Source organism: Caloenas nicobarica, chromosome 1, assembly GCF_036013445.1.
Source record: "Caloenas nicobarica isolate bCalNic1 chromosome 1, bCalNic1.hap1, whole genome shotgun sequence".
Classification (NCBI taxonomy): Eukaryota; Metazoa; Chordata; class Aves; order Columbiformes; family Columbidae; genus Caloenas; species Caloenas nicobarica.
Genome location: NC_088245.1, coordinates 207825281 through 207845730, shown reverse-complemented (window position 1 = coordinate 207845730; position 20450 = coordinate 207825281). Strand labels below are relative to the sequence as shown.

General features: G+C 44.6%; 1 protein-coding gene across 1 annotated transcript; it reads right to left on the bottom strand.

The window, feature by feature from the left end:
• Positions 1-314: 314 nt before the first annotated feature.
• Positions 315-19106, bottom strand: ANKRD42 (ankyrin repeat domain 42). Its single transcript, XM_065648331.1, is given in 14 exon segments — positions 315-1392; positions 2192-2327; positions 5758-5884; positions 6295-6470; positions 7101-7206; positions 9225-9350; positions 10337-10537; positions 13358-13493; positions 14097-14216; positions 14543-14650; positions 16429-16592; positions 17023-17044; positions 17047-17174; positions 19036-19106. Coding segments are annotated over 13 exon segments (1545 nt in total). The 5' UTR covers positions 17074-17174; positions 19036-19106; the 3' UTR covers positions 315-1296.
• Positions 19107-20450: the final 1344 nt, after the last annotated feature.

Below are 20450 nucleotides of genomic sequence, written 5' to 3'. Positions count from 1 at the left end.
TGTAGCTGTTGTCTGTGAGTCCCTCTTCTTGTAAGGTGAAACTGTTTCTGAGATTCTCACAATCGTAGAATCAGTGTGGTTGGAAAAGACCCTCAAGGTAATAGAGTTCAACCACAACCTAACACTGCCAAGTCCACCACTAAACCATGTCCCTAAGAGCCTCATCTACACATCTTTTAAACACCTCCAGGGATGGTGACTCCACCACTGCCCTGGGCAGCCTGTTCCAATGCCTGACAACCCTTTCCAGGAAGAAATTTTTCCTAATATCCAACCTAACATGCCTGTAGTGCAACTTGAGGCCATTTCTTCTCATCCTATCACTTGCTACTTGGGAGAAGAGACCAACACCCTCCATGCTCCAACCTCCTTTCAGGCAGTTGCATACAGCGATAAGGTCTCCCCTCAGCCTCCTTTTCTCCAGGCTGAACAGCCCCAGGTCCCTCAGCCGCTCCCATCACACTTGTGCTCCAGCCCCTCACCAGCTCTGTTCCCTTCTCTGAACTCATTCCAGCACCTCAAGGTCTTTCCTGTAGTGAGGGGCCCAAAACTGACCCCAGGATTTGAGATGTGGCCTCACCAGTGTTGACTACGGGAGCATGAGGGCTCCAAAAGGAAAATCTTATCACAATATCACACAGATGAGAGAAAAATCTATATATGTGAAGTCATGAAATGTGTTTTAGGCATGGAGGAGAGGTCAGGATTGGCATTTCTAACCACAGCATGCCTCGTACCCTAGTGAACTCCTCAGCCCTGAGTCAGCCTGAGCCTTCTGCTGCAGTTTGTCTCACACCTGGTGACAGGAATGGCTTCCAGCCTTACTTAGGAATGACTTGAAAATGGCACCTGTCTGCAGCTCAGCATGTTCCCCCAGACACTGCACTGTGGTCCCACACTGAAGGTCCTGTCTGATTATTTTAGGAGGTATGGTGCTTTTTTAAATTATAACTATTATTACTGTTTAAGGCAGTACTACAAAGATGGGGATACTTTTCTCAGACCTAGTAGGACTTGTGACATTGCTGTAGTTACCTCTTGAAATTTCACCTTGTAATTTGCAACGCTGTTGCTAAACTACTACCTCAATTGAAAGAGAAGTCCTTTTTTTTTAATAAAAATGCTGCTGCTGTGATTTGGAAATGTTTTCTATCCCAGAGAACTAAAAAACTAGTTCAATGAAGTGCAGGGAACCACAACTCAGCTGTGGAGCTGGGCTGTGCAAACACTTTGCGTTGTCCGGAACGTCACCATCCCACAGCCTCAGCCTGTGTGCCCCGGTCAGAGGCTTATTCCTCAGCGCAGTCTCACAAACACTCCTCCAGGGCTGCACGCTGGTTTCTTTTTTACTTTCTTTTTCTCTTTGCAAGACTTGGAGATGATCTCAGCTTCCTGAAACAAAAAACACATTGCAGCGATTAAATAACAATTGCGTAAACCTGCTACCTCATTAGACAGGATTTAAAAATACACGGCTTTGAGTAAGCACAGAGTATTGTGTTCAAACTGAAGCTGAGGGCTGACAGCCACAGCAGGGTAAGATTTGAAAGCCCCTTGGCTGTAGCAGTCAGAGCAGACGTTTTTGAGAACAAACCTGCCACAGTAGAGGTTCTCTCCAGTCCCAGCTAGTTAACCTAATGCCTAACTGGACTTTTTTAGGTTGCTACTGGTGAAAAAACTTAACTACAGCGTTTAATTTGGAGTGCTCGGGGCCATAGTTGCCCTAGATTTTTAAACCTATCAGGGACTAGAATGGGTAATGTCTTAACATGAGCTGTGGAAGCAGAAAGTGGCTTTTCTTTCCCAGGTGGAGACACCTGGCTGGCCTGGACAACAACCCCTCTCCTGAAGCACCAGTCCAGGCTCAGGTACCAGCCACGCTGAGCTGTCAGTCACGGCACACACAGCGGGGAAGTACGTAGGGATCAGCCCGCTCCCTTTTGTTAATACGAGGATGAAGAATATCGGTGCTTCTCTGCCAGGGTACGAAGAGAAACCGATATCCTTTCACAGCAGAGACAGGAGACAACAAAGCTACTGCTCCCTTCAGTGTGCCACGCTAAAAGCTGCCAGCACATTTACTCCAGCGTTTCCTTGCACCATGCCTGGGAATCTTGGTGAGAACAAATACAGACAAGAGACAGGCAGCAACCTCTGTCACACGCGTTGGGGGAGCTGGTGTGGCACTCACCACGGGAGGGACACAGGTTTTCGCCAGGCTGTCTCTCAGGTGGCTGATTTCCGCACGGTACTCATCCAGCTGGCTCTCCAGCTTCTCCCGCCTGACTCGCTCTTCTTCCAGCTGCACCTCCAGCTCCCTCACAGCCCTGCCGAAAGCAAAGGAGACAAGAGGAGCATGAAGTGCATCCAAATACCCAGCCTGGCTGCTCCACGTGGTCCTGTGCCTTTGCTGAGGACCAGCTTAGTCCCAGCAGAAAGCGGCGCAGAACTCCTGGCAGCAGCGGTGTGAGCTGCAGCGTGCTCCTGGCTCCAGACCCCTTCTAACAGCTCTCAAGAGCTGGTTTTCCTCCTTCGTGCTCAGCGCAATCTGGCCGCGAGATGGAGATGTCTTCCCGCACCCTGAACAGAACAAAGCTCTTGGGCAGGCTGTGGCTCCAGCTGCGGAGGAGGGAGATGTGCCGGAGGAGCAAAAAGGTTAGTCTGAAACAGAGAAAATGCACAAAACTAAGATTCTAGAGTGGTCAGGGGCAGCTTTTTCATTAACATATGGTACCTCTACATCCTTCCTATTGATTGGCTTAGCCACAGATGAGGAATGCTCAAATGACAGCCTGTGTGACACTTGTGAAAGGGAAACTGAAGCACTGGCTGATACACACTTGCACAAGACCTGATCCATCACACCCACAACGGCTCCTAAATTAATTGCGATTCCTGGAACTGGTTAGCTGAGACATAATTCACATGTATTCTTATTATAACAGCAATTAACCTCAGCAACTGAGTCATCCGGAGTTGAGCTGGCTCTCCTCTGTATCAGGATGAATTAGTGCAGCTACAAAGATGGAAGATCAGTAAAAGGAAAAGGGAGACATCTGCCCTGTGGATTCAAACAGCACAGCAGGAAAGCTCTCAGCAAGAGCTACCGCATTTCCTGGACTGAAATATTGCCAACCGTTGGTGAAGGGTTTGGAGAGGAAGCCGTATGAGGAGCGGCTGAAGTCACTGGGTTTGTTCAGCCTGGAGGAGACTGAGGGGCGAGAGACCTCATGGTGGCTGCAGCTTCCTCACCAGGGGAGGAGGAGGGGCAGGGCTGAGCTCTTCTCTGGTGACCAGTGACAGAACCCGAGGGAACGGCAGGAAGATGTGCCAGGGGAGGTTCAGGTTGGACATGAGGAAAAGGTTCTTCCCCCAGAGGGTGCTGGACACTGGAACAGGCTCCCCAGGGAGGTGTCCCGGCCCCAGGCCTGACAGTGTTCAAGAAGAGACTGGACAACGGCCTCAGACACACGTTGTGAACTGTGGGGTTGTCCTGTGCAGGGACACGAGTTGGACTCAATGATCCTTGTGGGTCCCTTTCAACTCAGGACATTCTCTGATTCACGCAGCCCAAAGCCACCAGGCTGTATCAGCCTTCTTGACACCGTACGAATAGCCCGTGCTCACGCAGGGAACTCGGCGCTCGGGCGGACAGGCTGGCTACTTGCACACTTCGGATTAATGATTAATAAATTGTGTGGCACACAGTGGCAATTTTATCCATGCAATGCAGCCTAGTGAAAGCACTGCGCAGTGGTTCACACCAGGCCTTACAGCCAGAAAACCCAGACTAAAGGAGAAATCTTCAAAATCTGCTACAGTGGCTTTCCCAAGTGGAAACTCCTGCTTTTCATCTAGCAAAATGGTGTTGTCATTAAATGTTTTAAAATAATGAGGGTTTTCTGGCATATGATACAAGCATCTTGGAGTTTATTCACGGGCAGGTACCCTGAGAAGTGGTATTTCCATTTCAAAAGGCCAGTGTGGAGCTAGAGATCCTCTCTGGCCTCCAGAGATGAGAGAGACCCTTCAGAGATCCTCACGATTTTTCTAGCTTAACCGCACCTGCCACAGAACCTCCTGAAAGGAGGTTGTAGCATGGATGGGTTTGGTTTCTTCTCCCAGGTAGCAAGTGATAGGATGAGAGGAAATGGCCCCAAGTTGCGCCAGGGAAGGCTTAGATTGGATATTAGGAAAAAATTCTTCATGGAAAGGGTTGTCAGGCATTGGAACAGGCTGCCCAGGGAAGTGGTGGAATCACCATCCCTGGAGGGGTTTAAAAGGTGTTTAGATGAGGTTCTTAGGGACATGGTTTAGCGCTAGAGTTAGGTTATGGTTGGAGTCAATGATCCTGAAGGTCTCTTCCAACTGAAATGATTCTATGAAAGCAAAATCCCTTATATAGCCTAATCAGAGCCCTCCAATAGACACTGCTAGCTTTTGGGTAGCTGCTCTATCCAAAATGAACTCGAATTTCTGCCATTAAGCAACAACAACTTTTCCACATTTGCAGCAGATTGCTCTGACCTTCCAACATGGGCACCAACACCTGAGCGGGTCACTCTCCTCCTTTAAAGCCAGGAGAGACACTCCTAGAAGTGATGAACCTCATCCTGAAGTACACATCTAATTATGCCCTGAAAGTAGCTACATCTCCCCAAGGAGTCTAAAAAGGAGCTCAAGGTATGCAGACATCTGCATTGCAGATCTGCTTATCAGATGTGGATTCCTACAGTGCAGACATATCAAGCTAAGGAAGACCGGCTTTCAGCCTAAGCTGAGTCAAAGGGTGATCTGTAACTAAAAGTAAGCCTGACCTCAGTTTCTTGGCTCATATGGGGTTGTAAAATGAACTGCTTAACTTCAAGCTGTGACACCTATTACCTGCTCTAGATCTACACAGACTGGTAAGCCTGATGTCTTCCTGATGGCATAGAAGCCCTCGGGATACAGTCTCCTCCCAGCAACCAAATAAAGACATTGGTTTGGGGTGGCCCAAGCACATAATGGCCGTGGTTATCTAGAGAGACTGAGAACAGTGGGTAGCCAAATCTTTGACAGGTAGAGGTGGAGACAGGGCTGTCCTTTTGATGCTGTGTTCTTGTTTAAGCTCTAAATCTTTGATAGACAGAAGAGCTTTTCTTGAAATTTAGTTTGCCCATCAAATCACCTGATCAAACAGAACCCTTTCATTTAATGGAGACCCAGAGAATTGGACAGACATTATGAAAAGTGCTTCACGTGCAAGGGTAGGTTTGCTGAGATTCCTTTTTTCTGTGTTCTGGATATGAGCTAATGCTTTCTTGAGCAAAGAAATATATTGCACTTGACACAGAAATGTAGCAGGTCATTGAATGATTTCTATTATATATGTACTACCACCCAAGTAATGCTAAGACTTTTTTTTTCAGATTTATGAAAGTGCATAAATGTATTTGGGATCCTCAGTGCAAATAAAACAGCCAGGACTTTTCAGACCTACTGCACATATGCTGCAGTAAAACCTGAAGGCCAAATAGACAATCTTGCATAGGAGTTGTGGACCCACCGAACACTTGTCTTGTGCTGTGGGGCTGATCCTGGTGGTAGAAGTCTAGAAATGGCCCAGTTCCTGAAGTCTGGGGATTTCTGGCCTGGCTAAAGGTGGTAAGTGGAAAGGACAGAATGGCTAAAGCAACTGAAATCTAAGTTAGCCTTAAAGAAGGCTTTAAAATGGGCCTCACAAAGTTAAACATTAGCAGGGTGTGTTGACCTTACTTCTCAACTTCCCTTTCTTCTTTTTTCTTCTTCTTCTCCTCCTCCGTTATTCCTCCCAGCTGTCTGTAGTTGCTGTAGGCAATTTCTAGAAGTTGCTGTAGTTCTTGAATCTTGCGATAGGCCCTTACTGTAAGACAGAGTTCTGCAGGTAAGTAAAATGCACAGAGAGGACAGTCATGCTGGAACCCAATAGTCTGGAAAACAGTCTGACAAACACAGAGCAGAAATCACACTGCTCAGCACATACTGAGCTACACCTGACACCCACACAGCACACAGATCTCAAAAACAAGTAGCAATCCAATGTGGTTTCAGCAACAGAGATTAAAACAGCGTAACGATGATGTTCTGATTGCCCTCTGCTATGCTTTCTAATTTTCTACAATTTATTTGAAGGCTCAGTGGTACAGATATCCTGTCAACTACCTCATCTGACAACAGAAAAGTCACAGCAGTTGGCAGAAACTGTGCAATTAGGACTATAATGTCTTAAGACCAACTATTTCAAATAAGGAGTGGTGGCAAGACAATACTTACTGCGTGCGTTCCTTTTCTCTGCTTTATCCAGGGTTAAATCTTCTTTGCTGTCTGTACTCCCTTCCACACCATGTCTTTCAAAAAACTTTATGTTGTTTGCATCTAGTTCTTCATTGCCGGAGTTACTGTCTCCCGTTCTTTGTGTCAAAAGTTCCACAGCTGCCGGCTGAGCAAATCTGCAGAGAGAACAGTGAACCTCCACTGAAATATCCCCGTCATCTAGAAAAATGCAGCCATGCCTCCTGCATGTGATACTACAAAAACGCTCTGAAACTCTTCATGTTCCCATTTATCAGAAGGGAGTTCAGGATTCAAGGAAGGAAGTGCTGGTTAACAAACTACGAGCAGCTAATCTGCTTTTTGTAGTATTCTGATGGCATGAGATCTGCCTCAATGGAACCTTATGACAATGACTCCCACGTCAGAGGTATCTTTTCCTTTGCAGGATTTCTTAATTTAATCTCATCGGAGACTGCAATTTTTTTTATTAATGCAGAAATCAGCTGGCCTTCACTAGTTCTCATTTACTTTGTGCAGTTGGAGCACACTGCCTCACAACTTTGCTTTTTCAGATGAGCTAGTTTTCATTTTTTATGTCTGATCCTGCTAAAAAAAAATAAAGTGAAAATTAAAACCTTTTATAGCTATAATACAACTTTGTTCATCACTCAGGACTGGAATTCTTAGGCCTAATCTGTTCTTGCGCCATCACTGAAAATCAGGATTAATTCCAACACATCTGACATGATGATGATATATAAATAGTAAGTAAATAAACCACAGAGCTACAGGGTATGTACTGCTACCTCTTGGCTACATCCTTTGGCGTCTCTCCAGCATCATCTGTAATGCCACAGTCGGCTCCCATGTCAATCAACCACTGCAAGCAATGGATGTGCCCCTGTCCGGCAGCTAAGGGAGGAAATATACATAAGTCAATTATGAACAACTGAAGCGTTTCAAACCTAAAATGTCCCACTTTTGTCATTATTTGACACACCAGAGCTTGGGTTCACTAAGACACCACAGAGGAGATACTACTTCAAGAGAGGTACGTATTTCAAGATGCTCAAGTCACACGGGTACACACAGTTTTGGGGAAGATGATAATATGCAGTTTTGTGACTCTCTGGAGTTCCAGAAATTTACTGGCAACTCTTCCTAAACAGGAGTTAAACTACATCTGCCCAGACTCATGCACGGAGACACAAATAACTGCTGCCTCACACTCTCTGGCACTAAGGCTTATATGTCACAGATTTGTGGCAAAGCACCATCACCTCTCTCTGGCTCTGGGCTCCCACATGTCCGACACAGCTGAGCTGAGGTGTGTGGTGCTGTCTGGTGGAGGAGAAAACCCAGGGACTTGTGCTGGAGCAACAGGTACATCACTTCTTGGGCCGGACACTCAAGGTAACACTTCTCAGCTGCAGCCTCACACCATAGCTTGGGCTGGTCATACGATCACCCCTCACAACAAGAAAGACCTTGAGGTGCCGGAGCAAGTTCAGAGAAGGGACACAAAGCTGGTGAAGTGTTTGGAGCACAAATGTGATGGGAGCGGCTGAGGGAGCTGGGGCTGTTCAGCCTGGAGAAAAGGAGGCTGAGGGGAGACCTTACCGCTGTCTGCAACTACCTGAAAGGAGGTTGTAGCATGGAGGGTGTTGGTCTCTTCTCCCAAGTAACAAGTGATAGGACAAGAGGAAATGGCCTCAAGTTGCGCCAGGGGAGGTTTGCATTGGATATTAGGAAAAAATTCTTCATGGAAAGTGTTGTCAGGCATTGGAACAGGCTGCCCAGGGCAGTGGTGGAGTCACCATCCCTGGAGGGGTTTAAAAGGTGTTTAGACGAGGTTCTTAGGGACATGGTTTAGTGCCACAGTTAGGTTATGCTTGGACTCAATGATCTTGAGGGTCTCTTCCAACCTAAATGATTCTCTGATTCTATCTGCCATGGCTGCTGCTCATACCATGTGGTGCCAGGAACGTTGTCTCACATGCAGAAGTATTTGGCATGTCTAACTGAAACCTGTAAGCTGTTTTTCTCAAGAAAGAATAAATCCATGTCTTGACATCACTCCCTTTGGATGTTTGTTATATTTGTTTTCTTAGTGAGATAAGGAAATGAAGTTACAATTAGCCATAGTATTTCTCCATAGCACCAACATTGCATGCAAAGATTGGTGACAGAACAACTGTAGGTTAGCACCATTCCAAGAAAAGAGGGTGGGAAAGAATGTAGAAAACACTTTTTTAAGCCACTACATATCAATTTTTATAATGAGAGCTTCAGTTATGTTTTTAAAATTCTACCATTTATATCTAATCAAAAAGAAATGTGGGAAATAGTGTTAAAAGCATATTGCAAAAATACCTCCCTCTTTCTTTCATCTCCTATTTCTTCTTTCAGACATTAATATGAAACCCCCAAACATAAAAGGACCATTTTTCTGTAATGCTAGCACTGCACTATGTATCAAGGTGTTACATACCAGTTTACCTTCCTTCACAGCCTACCACCAAATGACTTTGTTGTGGTTTTTAAAACACATCGCCACAGTACTGGTATGTTCAGTAAATAAATGCTCAGGCCACAATGCAGATCATTGTTATGGCTAGCTAGCCAATGTTTCTAAAAGTCACATCTCCTCTGATTAAAAAAAAAAAAACTATTCAGTTTTCAGTTTAGACGTCATTTTCTCTTTAATACAAACTCTTCTTTCTCGACTTCAGTCTTGTTATTTCATTTTTAAAGAGACACCCACGCACACATACATCACAAAATATGTTTTCAGGGTTGCCCTTTTGAGCCCTCAGGAAGTGAGACACTGTTTTTCATAAAGTTTATCTGACAAGCAGCCACTTGAAAAGCTATGTAAACAAGTCAGCAACAAACAGTAACAAGCTGAAACACAGATCATAATTACTGACCTTTGTGCATGAGAGTGGATCCCTTATCATCCCGCTCATTAATATTGATTACTCCACTTCTCACTAATTTTCTAAGCACTAACAAGTCCCCTTCGAAAGCAGCACCATGACCTGGGAAAGCTAAAACTGAAAATGAAACGCACGTGTTTCCAAACAGATGCCAGTAATTCCACTAAATGTGCTTGTATTTGCCTCTCACAACTTGCCTCTTTCATAGCAACTTCATGGACACTTCATAGCTGTAGTTTGTGAGGTTAATGCACCCTTAAACAGTTAAAATGCAGCTGCATAACTAGCACTGTTCATCACAGGCCTGACTAAACATGTCTTGGTTATGGCTACAGGCATCTTAAACAGTTAAGAAATTAATTTCATAAACCTGAAATAACAAGCATACCTTTGTTTCATGGTTGATGATGTATTACTGGTGGTAACCAGAGTCATTTGCCTATTTTTAATTCCAGTCTAACCAAATATATAAACTATTTTACTTCTCCTTGCTTAAAAACTACCCATAGAGACAATTTGATTTTTCTAGTTATTTTCTATAGACAGGGAGTGCTGACATGTATACATCTATGTATAATGACAAAAGACTGGCAGATAAGGACAGTAAGTCCCTGGAAAAAGTAGAGAGGTGAAGGTGCAGCTCTCATAGCCTTGCTCTGCTGAAGGTTCTGCTTACAGACCTTGCCACACTTGCATCCTTCAGCTGTTCTGACAGCAGTAACATTGCTGGTTAGTGAGTAACCTTCATTGCAGTGGGACGTTTTCAGGGTAAGCTGCTATTCGATGCAATTCTGAACATCTGAAAACTCATGAAAATTATACGGCTCTTCTGGATGCCTACTGGAGTCTAAGAAGCACATGGATAACTTGGTATTCGTAGTGCAACGCAGTGTGACGAGTTTTATTTCAATAATGGGTAAACTTAAGACATTTACAAAATCATACTGAGTATCTCAGTCTTTAGCTGCCAGTAAGTGTAGCAATTACTGAAAGAAGCAGCCCTGCCTTATATTGGTAATTTAAATGCTCATACAAGTTTTCAGAATCAAGCATTTCTATAGAAAGACAAAGCCTATTTTAACAGTATCTTGATCCATACTCACCTTCCTGTGCCTCTGGGTGCTCCCCCTCTTTTTCCATACCATCAATATATTGCAGGATATTATCTTTATAGAACCGCTCAGCCAAGTCCCTTGGAGTCTCTCCGTGGTCATTCCTGGCTTTCAGCGTACGCGGGACACTGCCCATTTTACTGACCAAGAACTTGAAGCAATGCAAGTGTCCTTCCATGGCCGCCAGGTGAGCTACAGAACCAGGGGAAACAAATTATGTCAAAGCAGAGCACCGCTGCCCACCGAGAGAGCTGCGCTCTCACCACTAGTGAGATCTGGCTCATCTACCAGCTCTTGAACCATCCAACATGGCACAACAAAGACCATAACAAAATAAGAGGTACAACACACGTGCTCATTATTTTGAAATTATGTGTGTTGTCCAGTCCCATTAACGGGAAGAAGTTGCCAAATAAATGCTGATTACGTGTTATTGCTCCATGAAAATAGTCTGTAAAAGTTGGCTGACATTCTGCAGGCAAAAGGATTAGTTTGTCTCCAGGTAAGAATCTCATTATCTTCATAGTTAATAAACAATGGACCCAGGCCCAAAAAAAACCCCACCATATAACTTAATTTTTGGCACACACAAGTTCTCTATTGCAAAGCATCCACAGCTTTCCAGAGCGTAATCGCTCTAAAAGGTGACGAATCTTGGTTTTATGGCAAGATGACAATATTTAGGTACACATGATTCCTAAAATGTAATGTGACAAGATGTGAGCTTTACTGAAATCAGGGCAGTTTTTTATTCCATGAGTTAGTTACTCAGGCAGAAGTGAAGAGATATCTTCTTAAAAGTAAGTACTGATTACTAGTCAGCTGGTGAAAAACTGACTCAACCCTTATGAACCCGCTTTCAGATACCTAGAATCTCAGGGATAAAACTTCACTTTTGGGGATGAACTTTTCCTTTTTTTTTTTTAATCAGATATCTGTCCAGTGCAGAAAGTGGTCAGAAAACCTCAATGTTTTCTGCAAAGATGCAAAGGGGAAAATAGATTAAAGAGTTGTATTCTGTCCGAGTCTTTTTGCACAGTTTCAGTGTGGAAGACACATAAAGGAACTTTTCATAGGTGGCTTTTAACCTGTGTATTTACTAGTTAGTGCCCAACACGTACGTTGTACCATCCTCAGGCATGCTGAGCATTGCAGTTGAGACCAAAGACAGAGTGCTGTGATGCTAACACAAAATATGCAGCTTAATGCTGAGAACCTTGAAAAATCTTGTCTCAGGCATCACAAATACGCACTGGGTAGTTGGTGCTGGTGTCCCAACTTCTCTGTGTTTCATCTCGCCTTTTATAAAATCAGGCGAACGCTATTTGCTCTTCTCAAAGTGCTGAGTGAAAAAAGTGTCTGTGAAAAATTCAGATGTTGCACTACAATTAAATTAATATTATATTTAGAACAGGTTTAACTAGTGAGCAATAAATGAAACATGGATATGGCCAAAAACTAAATACAAAGAGAAAACAAAATGTTGAATAAATGAGCATAGCCCATTCTGTACACTGCATGAGCCACAGTTTTTCCCCAAAATTAGCATGCTATAGGTAATTAAAACCTCCACCATAACACACACATGCAAAAGGTGCAGCCAGGTTTTAGGTGTACAGCATCGCAACCTCAGCAAATTTCTTTCAGTATGCTGTTGGGAAAAATTATAGCACTCTCAGCTAAACTTGAAACTGAGATATAAAAAGATGATTTAAGTTCGCTCCCCTGTTTCAGAGGCTGAGGTAAAGTCGGTCTGTACACCACATCATTTTATTAATCTTTTACTAGCAATGCTCCAAAGCATTTTCTTTCCTTTGGATGATAGTAAGATCCAATTAAACAGAACAAAGGCTGGAAGATCAAGCTTCTGTAGATGTCAAGATAACAACAAAACCAATTTTCCAGTAACCAGTATATACAGAGCATTTAAGTAGAACTGTGCTGGCATTTGCCACCTCTCCATAACAGTCTGTTCTCAGGGAAGTGTTCCCAAATGCAAATAAAGCCACATTCTACACTGCCACTAGGGTGCCTACCATCATGACCCCTTACTGCTAATCCATCAGACGTCCTGCTGGGATGCAAGAGCCTCACGTCCTTTAACGTGACCCAGGTTTACAAAACAGAGCACAGGTATCAGTTTACTAGGTAAGTGATGCTCAACAGAGGGCGAAAAATTTTAAGAAGGGATTTTAAAAGATCACTCTAAACCACTTATAGAGGGAAAAAAAATGCTATTTGGAACAAATGTGACAAACCATAAGAAGGAAAATGCTGAAAGGGAAAGGATGGAATGAGAATACAGGGTATGAACAACACCTTTCAACTTACAGAGGTACTGAGGCAGTGGCACGGTAGGCAGAGGGACACTGGAGAAAGTACGAATAGCGAGGAATAAACAAAGCCCATATTCTGTGCTAAATATGTGCATGATTATGAAAAGAGTACAGATTCCAGATAATACAGAATACCAGTATTCCAGAAATCAATATGAAGAAATCACAGGCAAATGAGAACAAGGATTTTACCAAATCAGTTAAGAAACAGTGGGGAACAAAAACCTGTGTATGAACATGACAGAATCTGATCACACTGGCACCGTCATTAAAGCCTGGCACAAATTCAGAAAGAAGCATATATTACAGCAGCTGAAACTGCCTCCTGGTCCACCCGCCCTTCTCCTCCTGTGACCTCCATGGGCTCCAGCACAGGCACAGGAGATGCTGCCCAGCCCCAGAGTTCCCAGCCAGGATCACCCGCTCCCTGTCCCAGCACCCAGGAGCTCTGACCCCTGCCAGCAGCAGCAGGAGGTGAACAGGGAACTGTCACCGATACTGTGGATTTTTTTAATTTCTTCCATCATTATAAAAATGGCATCACTATGTTGATTGCACGGAATCAAAGAGCAAATGCTGCTGGTGTGCATTACTTACCACTCGCTACAATTATCATATCATACAACAACTGTAAACCTAAGGTAAAAAAAAAAAAGTATGATTTCTCCTGACATACCTGGAAGGTTTCCATTGTTATCCACATCATCTATAGATGCTCCCCATCTAACAAGAAGCTGCAAACACCCCAAACGACCATGAAAAGCAGCATAATGAACAGGCTTCCAGTCATTCCTGTCTGAAACATTTACATTCTAAAACAAAAGCAGCAGGTTAATTCACTCATTTATGAATCTTAGACATGAGACAAATTTTAATAAACAGGAATCAGCTGTTCGTTGTGTTAAATTATTGAAATAAAACCAAATAGTTTTTTTCAAAGTTCAAGCCATGTGTGCAGTTCCCATTCCAAAACAGGTACTTTTCACAGGTTTTTAATTCTATTTAAATAATACACATATAAAAGGCAAATTTTTAGACATAATTCTTTCACTGCATTGGTCATTGTTCCTCAAATATGCATCTGGATTTTTTTAAGTTTGTCTCCTTCACTATAGAGGATTTGCACGACTACAAAAAGTCACAACTACCACAGTGCCTGATCTTCATTTAATTACATCCTCAGTGGAATGTGATTTACTCACATTATTCATTCTCTTTAGATTTTTGGACCATTTCCCTAATGCATCTTACAATAAAAAAATTGGAAATTTACCCCAAAAATAAATTTGCCAACAAGAACATACCAACAGTAACTAATCTACAGTCTGAATTCTCGGTTTAATTTAGGGTTTTGTTTGGGAAAAGACACCGGACTTGGGATCTGCACTAGGGAACTTGGGGTACAAGTCTCTCACCGCTCCAGTTCTCAATACGGTTTGTAAGGTGTACGACTGCCCATGGGCCGCAGCCAAGTGGGATGGGGTGCACCCACCATCATCCTGAGCTTCTGCGTTTGCTCCTTTTATTAACAAAGCCTGAAAGAAACACAAAGCAGGAGTTCAGTTCACAAGCTGAAAAAGCAAACGCTGCCGAGCAGGATGAGTTGAGAGGATCAGCAGGAGAACTCTGGGCTGACCTCAAGGCAATGACGTTACACAAAATAAATCTGTTCGCACAGATAGTGCAGATGGGTGCACTGGTTTTATTAATAACAAGAGTGACTTGATTCCAGATGTAAAGACATCAAGATGTGACACTCGTCGCTCCACTAGGACCTGTCTGAGCTGATCTTCATAATGAACTTGTCTAAACTGAAGGTCTGCCCTGCTTACTTTTGCTGAGAGTGAATATTTACCCGTACCTGCATGCAAGCGTCCTGCCCTCGGATGGCCGCGAGGTGAGCGGCTGTCCAGCCTCCCACGGTGACACATGTGGTGTCAGCTCCGTGCCAGAGCAACCAGTGAAGGCACTGCACAACCAAAACCAGAGGTTTTCTAGTTAACTGTTCTTATCGTGTGTCTGAGGCACATTTTAACTCTAATTTATCAGTCAACGTTACATTTCAAAGCAGTATCGCAACACTTCATCATGGAATATGTCACCCCAGAGCCGGCCTCAGCCAGATACCCTGTTTCCCCAAAAATAAGACAGGGTCTTATACTAATTTTTGCTCCAAAACTTATTACTTTTTTACACGTATAGCTGCCTGGACACTATTTAAATTGACTTTTTTTTTTTAATGAACTGTAACTAGGGCTTATTTTTGGAGTAGGGCTTATATTTCAAGCATCCTCAAAAATCATGCTGGGGCTTGGTTTTGGGGTAGGTCTTATTTTTGGGGAAATAGGGTACTTGTGCCTTAAGAACTTACAGGTAAGTTATACTTTCCAAGTTTCACCCAAAGGTACAAAAAGTGCAAATAACCTACTTATTCAGACCCTAGCATTGATTTTACAGTGTGGCTTCTTAATTTTAGTCTTCCACATTTAAAATGTAACCTGTGAGAGTATTCACATGGCACGAGGTAAACACATTGGACAAACCAATACAAACATGCTCACTTGAATTCAGCTAAAATTACTGGCAAGAAAAGTACCATGAACAAAATTTAAAGCCTCATTTAATTTATTAGGCTCCCATCTCTCTTTTCATCTTGCCACAGAGTAGTTTTGCTTATTCACTTTTTTCCAGCAGATACTACTGCTTGCAAAGGAAAGCTTTATGGACTATACAAAAATGGCTAGAGGACAAGTTAAAACTTTTTATTATATCTTATTATGATTTATTATCTTCTTTTAAGCCAGCCTATGGCTCTGGTTCCTCCACTGTTTCCACAAAGGAGCTTAGTGATGAATAGATGACAGATAATTTAATAAAGTCTAATGCATTGATTTCAAAGTAGGAGAGTTAAATGAAAAATGGCAGAATTTATAGAGGCAGGAAAGGGTGGGCAAGCAATCCATTCTTAGGGCTGACAACATGATGATCAGCATTTTCCTGACAGTTCCTGTACATTCCAGTAACAGCACTGCACTTAGTATTTCTTGAGTTTCGCAAGAACTTTACATTCTTTCCCTCGGGACATGAATTTTTATATGGTTATTCATGGCCTTGTTGCTTCAAGGTCAGATTGCTGTAAAGATTGTACAAGGAGACTACGACAAGAAGGTGAATGTTGTGCTGAATACAGCAGCTCCATCCTCCTGGAAGTTCCAAACATCCATGCAAGAACCTTCTGATTTTGCCATCAATATTCAATGGTTTTATCTATTAAAATAAAATATATCGGGCTATTTCTACAGAGAATGAGGCATGGGAAGGGACATTGGTAAACAGAATGAACAATTTTTCATGTCATTTCTCACCTGTTTCAATCGCCTGCAGAACATTTTACACATTTTGCAGGATTTTCTAGCTGTCCAAAGAGAAGGGGAAAACACAACAGGGACAAAAGAAGGTCTGGAAGGGAGACCACAGGGCATGCTTTGCTCAGAGTAAGAAAATCACTGATTTTGTAAAATCTAGCAATGTTGACTATATGAACACTCTGGGGCTTCGGAAAGGGAAAATAAAAACCTAAAATCCTATACTTCTGCTCTTGGTGAATACACTTAATGAGAAAAACAGGCAGAGATTATTGATTTCGCTTGATCAAAACTAGCAATTTTGTGTCCAGCGTCTCCCAAGGACAGAAGACATTAACCAAGTAAAACCTAGCTGTGTCTGAACGCTAACATGCTGGTTTACCTCCAGACTTCCAGAGTGGGCAGCACAGTGCAACGGTGTGAATTTGTGGGCTAAATCCACCTCATTAATATTGGCTCCACTTTTTATCATTGACGCAAGCTGTTCTACATCACCAGCTCTCACTGCCTCATGTACACTGGTATAATTTTGCTTCTTCTTGACAGCTAGTGAGGAGGAATAAAAGGGCATTAGTCAGTTCAGCAACATTTAGGAGATAGGAAATAAGTGATGAATCAAAGAAACATTGGGGTGTCAGCTTCACGGGAACCAATGAAAATGTTGGGAGTAACCTATGAGACTGAGGTTCGTATCAGCAGGAATCCTAAATCACTTCTGTTTGTCAGAAACAGAGCAATATGCAAAAACCTGAGACAGCCATGTCCTGTCAAGCCCCAGAAAAGGGCCCAAAACAGTAAGATCTAGAAGAAAAATGACAACAAACAATATGAGTTGCATATCCAAATCCCCTTGCAACATCTTGAAATCTTGCCAAAATTCATAAACAGAAATAAGTGATGTAAGTAGATCTAATGGCTGAGGGGGCTAACTTCAGATAGTCAAGCACAAGAGGAACCTAAAACAATTAGTAATCACCTTCTAGAGTAGTCATCATTCCAGTACCAAAATGCACAAGCACTGTTTCATTAGATTTCACGCTGTTAGAACTCATGAAGAGCTGGGCTGCTGTTTTGCAAGTCAAGCATGAAAATGTTGGTCTTAAGGTATTAGTGCCTCAGCTTCTCCACCTGTGGAGAGGAAATGGTAGTAGTAGTTAAAATTGTCGTGTAATTTGACATAAAAAAATATTAAAGCAATATTAAAGAGGTTGCATGAAAATCCTTGTGGTATGTGCAAAGCACTAAATATGATTAAAAAAAACAGTCTTCACAGTTCACCAGTGCCTGTTTTCATGTGATCTGCAGCATGACAGTAGCGCTCAGGCAGATTTGGGGTTGCCACAGAGAGCAAGAGCGGGCTGACGCTGTTTCAGTAATCCAGGCTGACAATGACACACCCTGTGCTGTAACACACCACTCGCTCTCGTGGCTGTGGATCGCTCCACTTCCACCTCCCCCAGCTCCACAGGCTGTCAGCGCTGCCACGCACAGCGCAGCTTGTCAGGAACCAGAATGCCATACTGCAAAATATTGTTTGAACAAACAGCAGCAACATAGAATGCTTCAGGTTGGAAGGGACCTCAGGAGGTCATCTAGTTCCTGTTTCCAAAGAAACGTGTTTTGTGGTTTGAGTCGTTATTTTAGAGACAATAACACCAGGACATAATTTACCCACATGGGAGCCATTTCTCATTAAGCCAAGTGAGGGTCACAAGCTTCATCTCAATTTTACAGACTTACATCAGGGGAAGATCTGGCCAATCACACTACTTGCCAAAGTACTAACGTGTTTAACACAATGTTCCAGTGCAGTGAGTTCAAGGTAACCCCTTTTTTTTTTTTTTAATAGAGAAGAAAAGCAAACAACAAGGCCCACCAGCAGAGTGAATTTTGTCTCCCTTCTCCCGCTGGAGACATACAACTGCACAGAGATCCATGTCAAGCGCTCCGGCTTCTTGGCACGGGCCACCGCCAACACGCCGACGGCAGCTGCCCCGGGACTGAAGCTCAGTAAACAGCTGTTAACGTGAATTCTGTACAAAACATGTTGACTTTGAAAGTGAAGGGCAGTTTCAGTTTCCATAATTTTACCACAGTTTTTGATTTTGACCCAAACTGTTATCAAATGCTCATTGGACGTTTCTCTTAGAAAATTCCTTTGTAGAGATAATTAAGTATTTCATAGAATAATTTTGGCTGGAAGAGATCCTCAGGATCATGGAGTCCAACCATAACCTAAATCTAGAGCTAAACCATGTCTTTAAGAACCTCTTCTAAACGCCTTTTAAACCCCTCCAGGGATGGTGACTCCAGCGCTGCCCTGGGCAGCCTGTTCCAATGCCCGACAGCCCCTTCCGTGGAGCTGAGTACCTGCCCGAAATTCATTAAAGAAACTAAGTGAAGAAGAAGAATATGGCTCAAAATGGAGGGGAAGGGATAATTTTACGTTTTCCAGTATTTCTACACACACACACATTAAAAAAAAAAAAAGAAAAAAAGGTATGCAGCACACGTCGGCAGCAGCTCCAGGGCCGAGGGGCGGCTGCCAGCCCCGGCCTAGTCCCGCAGCCGGCGGAGGCTCCTGTTCCCCGGGGGTGACACGTTTTAGCGAATATGGAGCAATCTCGGTATTTTGTGTGAATCCCGGCGGAGGCCCGTGTCACAGCCTGAGGATTTCGGGCAAAATACCTCAGGAGAGGCAGAGCCGCGGGAGCGCGGCCTCGGGCGGGCCCGGTCCCGCTCGGCTCCACGGCCGCCCCGCCGGGCTTTCCCCTCACGGCCCGGGCGGGAGCGGGGCCGCCGCCGCGGTGCTCGGGAAGGACAGGGGGAAGAGAAAGGGGAAGGAAAAGGGGAAAGAAAGGGGGAAGGAGAGGGGGAAGGAGCGGGGGAAGGAGAGGGGGAAGGAGCGGGGGAAGGAAAGGGGGAAGGAGCGGGGGAAGGAAAGGGGGAAGGAGCGGGGGAAGAAGGAGCGCGGGCGAACCGGTCTCACCGGCCGGAGGGGGAGGCGGCGCGGCGGCCGTCGGCACGGCGGCCCCTCAGAGCAGCGCGGCCGGGAGCCGCCACCGTCAGCGGGAGCCTGAGTCCCTCAGCGGACCCTCCTCCTCCTCCTCCTCCCCGCGCCCGACGCCGCAGCGGGGTTGCCATGGGCACGGTGTGCGCTGCCGCCCTGCCGGGAGGGAGGAAAGCGGCGGGCGGGGCGCAGGGCGGCGCGTGGCCGCTGAGGGCGGCGCGGGCAGCGCGGGAACGGGGCGGCGGAGCCCGCTCGCCCAAGGGGGCGGAGGGAGGGAGGAGGGGCTGCCCGGCGCTCACCCGTCCCAGCTGCAGTAGCGCTGGCTGGGGATCGCTGTGGCGTACGAGGGGCGGGAGAACAGGGAAAGGTGGGCGTGAGGGGCTTGCGTTGCCGGGCGGTGCTCTTTGGCAGCCTCTCCATGACATTCCTCAGGCGCGTTGGATGAAACTAGGCTGCCGAGACAAGATCCCTACACTAATGTGTTAAAAATGGGATACTGCAGGGTTTGGGGAGTCGAGGGTTTTGAGGGGTTTTTTTTATTGCTGGTTTGGGTTTTTATTTCAAGCTAAACAAGAGGAGGAATGTCTTTTCTGTAAAGCTTGGCAGGAGTTAGACATGAAAGAAATGTGGTTGCTCATACTCTCAACTCTGGGCCACTTCTAATCGTTGTGAAACAGAACTCTAAGTTTCTCATAAACTTGCTGAAAATGTTAATGTCCTCAGGCAGAAGTGTAGCTAGTCAGCATCCTCATCTCCCAAGCCACCAGGGATGTATTGACCATGAGGTATTTAACCAGTTCACACTCTACGCACCTCCAGCTCCAATTTGTTTCATTTAACCCTGTCTGCACCAAGACATTCGTAGGGTACACGGTTTTTATCCTGTTCCAAAAGCAGCTGGTGCCCTGGAGGGAACCCAGGTTCCTCTGATGGGGCAAAGAAAAGCTCCCTGCATTTCCAGTCCTGCTTCCAGGCAGAATGAACCCTTCCCCATTAGATCTACGGGTGTGCCTTGGTAAACACACATCAAGTAAGATCCATGCAAAGATCAACTATCCTTGTCAGTAGAAATTCGCCACAAATCCTCCTGCTGCTATTTAAAGGTCTGTTCTGTCCCCAGAGGACTGAATAATTAGCTCTCTTTTCCTAACAGCCTTCTACATATTTAAATACATCACATCCCTGCTCAGCCTGGTCTGAATTGGACTTTGTATCACTTAAGAGAAGCTTACAGTGTCCCAGGACACAAAGTGTCAATGCACCAAGCCTACATGCCTGTTTCAGGAAGAAGTTGCCACCAGTGACACCAGTAACTCCCAACAGCACAGCCAGCAGCCACACACACCATCCTACAGGCTGGCTTAGCCCTGATCAACCTCCTCGGCATTTCTGTT